Genomic DNA, 13076 nt, shown 5'->3' with positions numbered 1-13076 from the left:
GTGTCTAGCATTATAGGAAGAGAGGATTGTTAAGGACTGCTTTGTGTGTGTGTGTGTGTGTGTGTGTGTGAAGGGGGCATTTTTGCTATATAGTTTATGTATTTTATGAAATTGTGTGAATGATTCCAAGGGATGTCCTTTAGCAGAGGACCTGTTGTTAACCATTGTGTGGTCATTTAAATTTTAAGGGTTATCCTTTCAAATAAACTTAAGCAACTTTTGTTGCTTCAGAGACCTGGATTGATTGTGGTTTGGCCATTACTGTTATTTAATCAAATTATTTAACCTTACAGTCTCCCTCCCCCAAACCCCCATAAATGCACATATAATAATATATGCTCACACATAAGTATCTCGTGTATTTTGAAGAATTAGATTATACATGTCAGGTAACCTTCATAGTCACTGTTATGTAGAAGATATTTAACAAATGTGAATTTCCTGTCTTTAGGTGGTAATAACTATTCAAATAATTTTATCTTAATACTGGTTCTGAATATATTCAATATAAAGACTTAGTCTCAATATATAATTTTTTATTTATCTGAACTAAGCTTTGAATAATTTTAGTGTTCAACGATCAGGTATAGTTTTAATGAGAATTGCCATAATCAATGATAGTCTCAGGACACTGTCATGTTCTTACCTTTAACATTCATTTAATATTTGATCATTTTATAAGAGCCCTGGTTGTAGTTAGTATAAATTATCTTTTACACAAGGAGCAATAGTGGTTTAGAATTTAACGAACTTCCACGATGGTGGTAAAGGGAGTTAATAGGGTAACTGGGATTCCAATCAAGCCTGTGTTCTTTATATCCTTTTTTCCTTAAATGAACTCCAGCAAATTATTCGGACTTATGTCCTGAACTATCAACTGCTAGTTACAAAAAAGTATCATTTTCTAAACACTAGTCTAAGAAATAAAGACACTGTGGAAAAAATGTCTACTTTGACTCTACTTTTTACTTTCCCTTCCTCATGCCCACATTAAATGTTTATTGCACACCAGGCTTATCATAGACATTCTAAATGAGGAAAGGTTTCATCATCCCATACAAAGGGAAAAATAGGCTGGTAGTTTTTTGGTGTGTTTGTGGGGAGTTTGCAATGGTATGTTATGACTCGTGCTGAGTTGAGTAGAGGAGTCAGCTGTCTTCTTTCAGGAGAATGAATTGTAACAGTTGTTGATTCCTGTTTTATCCTTTGAACCTTACTTTTTCATTGTTCTGTTACTGACTTCCAACAACTAGTACCAATATTTGTTTCTCCATGAAGGCTTTTCTCAGAACTCTGGAAGGCCTTTGTGCTCTTGCATGACTTTGTAAAAATGCCTAGAAATTAACAGCTTCCTCTTCCTATCTACAGCGGTCCTTAGCCAGTGAATGATAGGAGATGAAATATAAATGCTGTAGTTTCTTCACCTCTTTATTTGTACTGTTTCCCAAAAAATATTGGGTATCTCCTGTTACCCACTATGATATTGTAAAATGTTTAGGCTACATTGCCTTCCCTATTTTACTTTCCCATTTCCCTACTAGTTGGTCTCAAGATCTGCTTTCATAGGAGTCCAAATTAAGATGAGTATAGTGTTGTCTGACAGATAACTCCATCCTTAGTCTTTACATTACCTTTGTCAGTAGGGGTAGAGTTAAGCTCATCAATACACTGTTTAAAAAATTATTTTGGTGTTCACTGAGATCACTTTGTGTTTCTGAAGAACATTTGATTACAGATAACAAATATAAATCTGTTTATAAGTTATTGTTTCAGTTTACTTTTTTAGCATTATTTGTATATATAAATATATATACACACATGCATTGTTTCATTCACTTTAGTGGCAATGAGAATAAATCATTTATGGAAACCATTGCTATATCATTGAGTTTTTGCAAGTGGAAGCATATCACCCCCTCTCCCATGTATTTGTTGTGGAAAAATGTTTTCTAAATCATAAACTGGATGGTTGGTTTGGGGGAGGAGGGAGGGGGAAGAAATGAAGCAAAGGCTTTTTAGAGTTTTACTACAGGTTAAGAATATTTTTAGGGGCCTCCCTGGTGGCCTAGGGGTTAAGAAGGCCCACTGTGGTGGCCTAAGTTCGATCTCCAGCCAGGGAGCTAACCCACACAGCACAATAGACTTCTCCTGTTACACCAGCTGCTCCGCTTAGTAGTGTATTTCAGTAGATCTGCCTTTTCTACTCCTCACTCTGTCTCTGGCGAATCCTCTTACCACCTTGCCTCCCACTCCCCCCCCCCACAGTTCTGGCCTGCACCCCAGTTCTTCTATGCAAAAATAGTCTTTTTTTTTTTTAAAAAAAAAAGGAAAATTTTTAATGGGTAGGATATTGACTTAGGTAGAAATGTGTCTTAAAATTGCTTACCAAAATTTTTATAGGCTGAAAATTAAGTGTATAGATTTTCAGAAAGAACTTTTCTTGAACTAAATTTAAAATTTAAACCTTTCCTTACAGAGATTAGGAGTATTTTTTAACAACATTTTAAAACTTAGTACTTAATTTTGCACCTTATGTCTAGCTATATTCTTATAGTGCCTAAAGCAGGATTTGTATATGATAAATACTTGATAAAATATTTTTAAAGATATATAAGCGCTTGCTTTATTTCTCCAAAAGGAATGTTTCATTCGTTTTGGTACTTACTCTGTAATTCAGTGATTATGGATTTATTTCAGTAATTACCCACTGTGTTCTTGGCACTGATTGATGCTAGAGAGCTGCAATGAAATGAGATGGATAACACTTAATGTGTTTATTGACACAACATTCCATAGGAAGATAGTTTAAAAAAACAATTTGTGAAGAGGTTTTGAAATTAAAAGTATAAGGGACTGTCAGAACATAAAATAAAGAGATTTAAAGATTCATGTATTATTCTAAAGACTTAGATTAGGGCCTCCCCTGGTGGTGCAGGTGATTGAGCGCAGCACTGGGAAGCTATCCGCAGCCTCTGCAGCGCAGGTTCAATCCCGGCCGTCCGGCAAGAATCCCACATGGCATGGCAGACCTCTCCTGTCTCGCCCGCTGCTCCCCTCAGCAGTGTATTTCAGTCAGTCTGTCTGTTCTGTTCCCTGCTCTGTCTCTGGTGAATCCTCTCACCCTCCCGTGCATCTGGCCTCTACCTTGGTTCTTACATGCATGAATAAATAAATCTTAAAAAAAAAAATACTTAGATTATATAGTTTTAATGTTTGGTTTTTGGGAACTGAAATGCTAGGTTATTCTAAAATAGTATCACCCATATTAAAAAAAAAATTTATTTTCATTTGAATAGACCGCAACTCTTTTTACAGATGACAAGATGTGTGTTCTTTGCAGGTTTCCATGCTTTCACACATGCCTCTTTCTTTTGCTCATTGATCACCATGTTGTTTATTTCATTAGGAACTACGTTATATCCAATATAGATGTAGCAAACATTTTTTTTATGATATTAATTCATTTCCATTTCTCACTCAAATTACTGCCTCTTCTAGAATTTATTTTTCTGTCCCTGGATCTAGTGCAAGGCCTTGCATTTGGGTAGTCATTTATTAAATATTTCTTGAATAAATAGCATTTGTTTGTGGAATTGAGCTCTCAAATACTTTGGATCTCCAGAACTCTTCAGAACCACTCAAAATCAAACTTGGTATCAGAACATTTGTCATAAGTATTGCTAGCTCTTTATCTTAAGTTCCTCATTGTCTTGGTGGTTATGGAAAGGAGAAAAAAATAACTGGTATTTTGCTAAGTATGTGTTTAGTTTGCATACCTGTAGTAAGATAAGAGGTTTTAGTGAATTTGACTAGGTCTAAATATTTCACCAACTCTAATTTTTATACCTAGGTACACTTATCTAAAATGGGTGAATTTTTGATTGGCTACATTATTTTCAATCAGTAATCTTGATTTTTTCCCCCCCTTTTTGTAAAAATTAGCAGGATTGCTTTATGGTGGAAGGGGAAGATTTGAGGCATGACTTTGAACGTTTACAGCTGGCAATGGAAATGGTAGGATTTCTTCCCAGGACCCGAAGACAGTGAGTTTATTTATTGTATTCTTATATTCTCAGTAAGTAATAAATACTGTGTATTTCAAGGATTCCTCTTCCTTGAGCCTTTTAAAAATGGTTCTGATTTCCTAATCTAGTACATCCTTTATTTTAAGCATTGTCTGTGATAATAATTTTTCTAAAAAACTCATTTTGAATTGCTTTTGTGAGTTCTTTATGATTTCTTTGAGATTCTGATGAATGGTGGAGCTCTCTTCCTGTAGAATATATATCATTAAGCATTTGTGCATAATTGCAAGAATTTGTGTGTCCCTGAAGTCCATCCATGAACCTTACTTAAAAACTGTTGCTTTATGACATTATTTTATAATTCTTTGTTTTGCATATCATTGCGTTCTAAACTTCTTAAACATGGGTACCCATCAGTAAGACAATTTTTCTGTGTATTTCCTTTTTATGTGTGTAATTTCATAATAAACATTTTGTTTATATTTCAATTTAAAAATAAAAATATTTTCAAATGCATTTAAATTTAAATGTAAACAAAATAGAAATGTAAAAAAATTGAGATGAGATGAAGTAAACTATATTTAAAATAAAACAATTTAAAGTTAAGGACACAGTAACCTTGACTCATCAGAAAAAAAACTAGTTACTTTTTTTGAGGAGGGAACTAATGTTGAGATAAGTATGTAGGATTTGATCATGTTGTCAATTTATAATCTCGTAGAAGTAGGAGAATATTGTAATTTTTTTGCTTGCTTGTAATTATATCATTGGTATGAATCTTCTATTAGCAGATCTTTTACTGGAATCTTTTTATGAGAGACAGTTAAGACCAAATAATGTAATATGTAACTATGTAAACCCATTTAATTGGTGACATAAACTCCATTTCACTGAAAGTTACCATATGACAATACCATTGTCATTTTCTCTCCTCGGTATTACTTAGATTTTTCCATCAGGATATTTTACTTACTGTTGTGACACCTGGCTGATTTGACATATAGATTATACCTTAAATTATAGTGAAACTTTGTTTTTTTAAAGATAATGAAAGTTAGAAATAAAACGTTTACTTCTCACACTCAAGGAATAGTCTGTACTTTCTGATATGGCTTTATCATCTCACATTGGAAACCATTACAAGTAGTATGTTACTGGTAGTTTGGTCTTCAGTTTGACTCATTTCTGTAACTCAGATATAATCTTCAGATATTCACTAGAAGGAGGGGCATGTGTTTCTCTGAGAGAGAAGGGAAGGAGAAAAGGGAGGGTCCAGATATAAATGATTCGCAGTCGGGAGCTTTATATTAGATAACATATTTCAGTGAGCCCATACTATTTTTGTCTTTTTAAAGCATTTACCAAGAACACCATAATCTGGTATAGAAAAGTATTTTTAAAATATAATTAATAATAAAGAATTACCCAGGCTGCTTGGTAAAATACAGATTCTAAGACCTTTCCTTTAAAAATTTTGATTCAGTAAATTTGAAATAGACAATGTAGGGAAAGGACATTCCAGACAGAATGAAAAGGCATTTAAAAAGATATGGAATTTAGAAACACTCCTGCAGATTTAAACAATAGCAGGAGGTCCTAGTGAAACAACTATATTTGACAAGTGATACAGTACTACAAAAGATTATATAAAGCACTTTGCACAGTGCCTGACATAGGAAACACTCAATAAATTTTGGTTATTATAATTATTCTTCTTCTGATATTTAAACTAGGAAATAAGCTTAGAGAATGCACACAAGTAAGCTTTGTAATTTGTGGTTTTATTTTCACAGGATTTTCTCTCTTCTCTCAGCAATACTACACTTGGGTAATATCTGTTATAAAAAGAAGACATATCGGGATGACTCCATAGATATCTGTAATCCTGAAGTTCTGCCTGTTGTCTCAGAATTATTAGAAGTGAGTGATTATATTCTCAGTTGTTATTTCAAATACTGGGTAACTGCTCAGTTATTACCTTGTGTGACTGTTTTGTAGGTGTAAATGGGTTAATACTATTAACAGTTTTCTCCAAAAGATGAAATTTTTGCTTTTGAGTATACCAAAATTTTTAGAATATTTGGCTTTTTCTCCCCTTCCTCTCTTTGTGTCAGATTCCCATAATTGCTCAATTTGCTGGACAGAGTGACTATTTTACTCTAGACTATGTAATGTTTGAGGTCTTCACTAGTTTTTCTCCTGTTCTTGAGATTTTTTTCTCATACCCAGATTTTGGTTAGATTATTTTATTTGAAGATGGTGTAATAGGATGGGTAGAGAGAAAAAACTAAATAGGGTCAAAGGTCTTCATCTCCTACTGTACTTCTTCCCATAAGAAAATCTTTGTTACCTTCCCTTCTTTCTATTACAGTGATGATTTCGTATGTTTTCTCAGCTAACCACATCTTGCCAGATTAGTTTTAAAAGGTCTGTCATTTTTTTGAGCCTCTCTGTTGGCACAGGGGGTTAAGTCTCAGCACTGTGAAGCTATCCGCAGCCACTGCAGCACAAGTTCGCTCTCTGACCAGGGAGCTACTACCCACATGGCGCAGCAAACCTCTCCTGTCTTGCCCGTTGTTCCCCTCAGCAGTGTATTTCAATAGATCCACCTGTTCTGCTCCCCACTCTTTCTCTGGTGAATCCTCTCACCTCCCCTTCCCACCTCTGGCCTACACCCCAGCTCTTGTGTGCATAAATAAATAAAATAAATCTAAAGGAAAAACAGGTCTATCATTTTTATAGTCCCTCCTGTCTTATAAAGCAAGGAAATTTTTGCGTGTATACTAACTGTTGTGTGGTCTTATATCTAAATACTGTTTTATGTAACCACCTGTACCTAAGGATAAACAACAGAACATAGTGTTTCTAATTCATCGTCTAATGTCTCATTCTAGCCTTCTTCCCTTGCTTATTTGTAAACTCCCATGCTAATAACTATGAGGAACTTGTCTCCCTCCATCTGCCATTCATTTTCTTAATTTAATTGTTCAATGCTGGTATATTGATAGTAAGTCCCCACTGAATGTTTATTTTAGGTAGTCTCTTGGAAACTGCCATTTTAAGTAACAGAATGTATAACAAAACTCACATCCTCAACCGATAGGGGAATTATCTTTTTTTCATTAATGATATAACAAAATGAAGTTGAGCTCAAAGAAGTTATTCAAACATCCGCTCTTTGTGTGTGTGTATAGGTATAGATATTTTGACATATATGACAATATTAAAATTGTTAACACATACCCCTTTGTGCTTCCTGTTGCCTTTAGTCTTACAGACTCCATTTCCACAATTAGGTCAGTACCTTTTCCTCCCATCCCTTTAGTGAGATTATTTCATATATTTGTCATATAACTAGATTCCTTTGTCATGGTCTACATTCTTTTCCCCAATGACTCAGTTTTTAAAATGTATGTATACATTAAAGTTAAATGCATAGTATAATGAATTGCCATTACAGTATCATACAAAATAGTTCTACTGCCCTAAAAGTCATATATTTCACCCATTCATCCCCTTCTCCTATGCCCCTGGCAACCGCTGATCTTTTTACTAGCTATGTAGATTTTTCTTTTCCAGAATGTAATGTAATTGTCATCATATAGGAGCAGCCATTTCAGACCAACTTGTTTCACTTAAAAAAATACACATTTAAGATCACCCATGTCTTTTCGTGATTGGTTAGTCTGGTTTTCTGTGTAATAGTCTGTCGTATCCATGTACCACAATTTATCCAATTATCTATTGAAGGCTGACCTAATTGTTTTCAATTTTTTTTTTGCAATTATGAATTGCCTGCATTTTTTCTATGAAAATATTTTTCATCTTTCATATCTTGACTCCTGTGCCATTTCATGAGATTTAACCTCAGTGATTGTTCCAAACTGTCTATCAGCATAGAGCATTTTCTTCTACTTAGTGTAACTTAATTTTGGTTTTGTAAAAGAAAGTCATTATAAGACTGCAATACTTTTTGAGAGCAATGGATAAAACTTATTTGTCTGAACTTATAGTGTTTATCATTTTGTGCACAACTGGATGTTGCTAATTAACTTTAATGGGATGAGTTGGCCTGGTAGAATGAGAAGTAGTACCTTAAATTGGAACTACACTCGCTAATTGGAAAGAAGTTCTACTAGGATCCTGGATGTGATGTCTGAAAGGCTGTCATTTTGAATGCTCATGAGAGCCAGAGAACAAATGGTATTTTAGCTAGACATTTCAGTCAAACATTTGTTATTGTAATACATGGTATTGTGATGTGATCTTACAAGATCCTAATCCTAGTCCAGTAGTCCTCCTTTGGTGAGAGAGGAAAGAGCAAGTCAGGCAATTCAGAGAAGGAAGTCAGGTATTAGTTAAAAGAAAAAAAAAAGGAGAACTCTAGTTCTGAGACTTACATTTACACTGTCAAAGTTAAACTAACAGCAAGCATGATTTGATAGCGGATACCACTATTTAACCCAGGATTCTTAAATTCTTTCTTGTTATGTATAGTTCGGGTTGGTTCTAGTAATGAAGGTTTGGAAATAAATGAAAAGATAGCTAGAGAAAATCTGACAGTACCTACCATGGTATCCTGCCTATAGTTAGTTATTAGAAATTATTTTTAAAAATGTTCACCTTTAGTTGCTAAGATTGAAAATAATTGCACATTTAAGATTTTTGTTCAGATAAAATTGAAAGATGGACATAATCACTGGTATAATTAAAAGTTAAAGTCTTCAGTTAAGATTTGATTTAATTTGCGTCCTCCCAAAGTCATTTAATTCAATGATAAAGATTTAATTTCTTAAGAACAGATGTTTTTAAAAGAATGGTTTAAATTATTTCTTCCAGTTATTTTTTGTAGCTACCTCAGGCAGCAGTAAATATTTTCAGTCTTCTTTTTGCTAAATCCCATTTAGGGATAATTATTTGTAAAATTCTTAAAAGGTGAACAGTCTTCAATTGTGGAGCATGTTTTGTTTTGAGATATTAGAACAATCACCATTGCTAAAAAAGACTTTTTTTTTAAGCAAACATATTTTAAGGATATGTTAACAAGTTGGAAAGCATGGATATGTAAAGAATGATGTTTTAACATACATGTCAGTTTCTCAACTAGGTGAATTTGAGAAATGTTGAGGTTGGATTTTGAGTTCATTGCAAATTATTTTGTTACTAATAAAGTTTAAAATATTAAGTTATTATGTACAACTCTAAGGCTAGTTGGAAAATTATAGAGTAGCTGATTATACTATGAATTCAGTAATATTTCCTTTAGGATGTTTATGAAATATAATGAGCAAGATTAGTGTTTCATGTGATTATGCATACATATGTAGATATGTGTATGATAATAAATCTGCATATAATAGAGTTGGTATGGTAATAAAATTATCGAGTTTTAGTGCGAGGCTTTAAACCAGCTGCTTAAAATTGTTGGATAGTTTTTCCATCCTTTTAAATAATTTCCTATATTTAAGAGAAGAATCATTAGCAAAGAATAATATGTTTCTTAAAGGTTTAAGGGATATAAATATTATGAGCAACTGTATTTGATGTCAGTTTGTTCTGTTAGCTGATGTTTTAGTATTTTTAAATCTGGATTGAGTTAATTTTGATAAGTTTTCTAGGAAATTATGTTAAGTAAATGTTAAAAATTCATTATTTCTTCATTCTTTGTAAATATTTTATTAGCTTTTAAACCTCTCTTGTGTTCAGTTTGTATTTCATAATTTTTTCTTTTTATTTGTGTGAGCTTTTTCTTTCATTTAACTTTTTTATTGAATTTTTTATTTTATTTTATTTTTTATTGAAGTACATTGGTTTATGATCTTACATAGGTTTCAGGTATACAAGATTATAAATTACAACTGTGTGTACTATGTTAAGTTCACCTCTAAAAGTCTAATTTCCATTCTTTATCTTTCATTTCTTAATTGCAAACAGTTGACTTTTAGATTTATCTATTCTGTTTTACTTATGTGTTAATTTTTTTTTAAAAGATTTATTTATTTATGCATACAAGAACTGGGGTACTGGCCAGAGGTGTGAGGGTGAGAGGGTTCACCAGAGACAGAGTGGGGAACAGAACAGGCAGATTGACTGAAATACACTGCTGAGGGGAGCAGCGGGAGAGTCAGGAGAGGTCTGCTGAGCCATGTGTGTGTAGCTCCCTGGCTGGGGATTGAAGTTTTGCTGCAGTGGCTGCGGACAGCTTCATAGGTTGCATCATAACTCCTTGGGCCACAAGGGAGGCCCTGTGTTAATTTTTGTTTTATCATATTTTCTGTTTTTTGCTTTGTTAAATTATGTTTCTAGCACATAGTATGTTTGTGTATATAAAACAATATAATAAACATTTGTATATTCATAGTCCTGTACAAGTAATAAATTATTGCATGTCATTGAAACCCAATGTATACTCTGTCTCCACCAGACAGAAAGAAATTTGGTTTTATCATTCCTTTTCTTGTTTTTATGTTTTCAGAATAGATGACTAACTCTGTAAAGCACATGTAGTTTTCTTTTGATTATTTTTAGACTTTATATTGTAACTTTAAAACATTATATTGTAACTTTCTGACTTGACATCTTGATATTTTTTGAGATTTTTTTCAATGCTGATGTATCAGTATATATTGTAGATTTTTTTTAGCTGTTGTATATAATGTTATTGTATAAATAAAATAATTTATCATCTTTAGTTTTTTTTTGGTAATTTTCCATTTATACATAGTATTCTTGTAGATGTCTCCTTATTAACATGTCAGAATTATTCTAGGATATAATCCAAAGAAGAGATTTTTGAGTTATGGTATATATGTACATAGTTAGCTTTACTGATGTTCACAAATTACTCTCTGCAGTGGTTGATCCAATTAATACCAGTGTATAGAAGTGTCTTTTTGCACCATCTTGCCAGCTTATGTTTGCTCCTTTTAAAAGTTTACTTGCGATTAGAGGATAGATTATTTATTATTTATTATTAATTTTTTATTTAAAATATTTTTTAATGAGTTAATATTGATTTAATCATTATTTCCACAATAGAAGTGTAGGATCCCCCCTTCAGGCATTGTTGCCATAGTGTATTGTATTGGCCACCAAAGATCATTTATATTTAAATGTTCAGCTTTAATAGTGATCGGCTAAATGTAGGAATAATATGACAATGCAACAGTGGTTTTTATCATGTTTTTTTCCTTCATTTTTATAGTTTTGTCATGTTTGTGTACTCTGGGATTTTATTTTAGTTTCTCAAAGTATTTTAAATATATCTGAAAGGTTGTGGTTTTATATTTATACTTTGGCTGTTTATTTTTAGTTTTATTGCTTTTTGTGAGGGTAATGTGCCTCAGATTATTTCCATTATTTGGAATTTGAGAACTGAATGGTGGATACGCCAAAAGAAGGTATATTTCCTTTATGGTATAATCATATTTTAAAAATGATTGATGTGTCATGAATTGCTGGTAGCAGGGTAATACCTAACGTGAGTGTTTTATGACTCATTTCTCTTTGTTAATCTAATCTTTTGGCTTGATATAGTTTATGTCACTGTATAAAATTTTATGAGTGTTATTTCTTTATTATGGTATGGATGTTTATATAAAAACAAAGTGTTTTACCATTTCATTCCCAGCAGTATGACAAAAATCAAAAGTCCTATAATACCAAGTGGTCAGGGTTTGAAGAAATCAGAACTCTCAGTGCTGTTATTCAGATAAAACTGATAAAAACTGTGGGTAGAAATTTGGCAGTATCCTGCAAAGGTAAAAATATGTACATTACAACCTGTTAGTTTCACTTTTAGTATGTACTTTATAAAGAAACTCTTGAACACATAAGAATGATCATTGCAGTTCATTATCTAATATAGTGCAAAATTGTAAATCAGTTAATGCCTACAGGTAGGAGAATGGATTACACACTCTATTACTGATTTGCTAGTTAGCAGTTAAAATGGATATGCTTTGTCTAGATTATCAACATACTTCAATCTTAAAAACATATGGACAGTTGTAATGCTATACATATAAGAGTTAAATACACTTGACAACATGTAGTGTTTAATATATATATGTATAAAAACATGAACTGAAATGATATATGTGAAATTCATGCAAGTATTTGCCTCAAGTGATAACAAAGAAAGCATCAGCTTTCTCTAAGTTTACCATTTAAAAAAATTAATAATTGAAACATAAATAAGCGTCCATTAGAATTCAAGAAGTGTTGTCATTTCTTGGTCCTTGCATCTAGCTTGTGGGATTATGCTTGATTGTCTAAATCTTTTTTTTTTACTATGACATATTTTCCATATTCTGCACAACGAAACATGTTTCTCCATTATAAACAGAAAGAAAACTTTAACTTAAAAAAATGCCATCTGGGCCTCCCCTGGTGGCGCAGGCGGTTGAGCGCAGCGCTGTGAAGCTTTCCGCAGCCTCTGCAGTGCCGGTTTGATCCCAGCCGGCCGGCAAGGGTCCCACATGGTGCAGCAGACCTCTACTGTCTTGCCCGCTGGTCCCCTCAGCAGTGTATTTCAGTCCTTCTGTCTGTTCTGTTCTACACTCTGTCTCTGATGAATACTCTCACCCTCCCGTGCATCTGGCCTGTACCCTGGTTCTTGTATAAATAAATAAATCTTTAAAAAAAAAATCTATCTTATTTGCCTCTATTTCCTTTATTTTTTTGGTTAGGGTAAAAATGGGGTGAGTGGACACTTAAATTCTACTTTGGCCATTATTTAAATTCCCTAGCATACTATCCATACTATCTCTTTTTTTTTTTTTTTACTCTATTGCATATTTGTTAATCTTATTATTTTTTTCCTATGTTTGACTTTTCAATAAATAATTCAATCGATTGTCATAAATCTTATATATTGAATTTGCTTTTCTGCTTTATAGGTTAAGGAAGAGATGCTGTTTGAAGCATTAGTTACAAGAAAGACTGTGACAGTGGGAGAAAAGCTTGTTTTACCATATAAACTTGCAGAGGTATGAAAAGATTTTCTCTGAGATCAAAGCATGCTGAACATTTTTAGAAGTTTGGGTTTGT

General features: G+C 32.9%; 1 protein-coding gene across 1 annotated transcript in view; it reads left to right on the top strand.

The window, feature by feature from the left end:
• MYO9A (myosin IXA) overlaps nucleotides 1-13076 on the top strand; it is a gene marked incomplete at both ends in the record, with an annotated part of 149384 nt that overhangs the window by 15763 nt on the left and 120545 nt on the right. The window contains 3 exons of the mRNA XM_084241222.1: nucleotides 3946-4043; nucleotides 5819-5945; nucleotides 12926-13015. Coding sequence (XP_084097348.1) covers nucleotides 3946-4043; nucleotides 5819-5945; nucleotides 12926-13015 — 315 coding nt within the window. The remainder of the gene's footprint in view (nucleotides 1-3945; nucleotides 4044-5818; nucleotides 5946-12925; nucleotides 13016-13076) is intronic.

The sequence above is a fragment of the Talpa europaea genome (assembly GCF_964194135.1).
Source record: "Talpa europaea genome assembly, chromosome: 8".
Classification (NCBI taxonomy): Eukaryota; Metazoa; Chordata; class Mammalia; order Eulipotyphla; family Talpidae; genus Talpa; species Talpa europaea.
The sequence above is the reverse complement of the archived record's forward strand: the minus strand, read 5'-3'. Positions and strand labels throughout refer to the sequence as shown.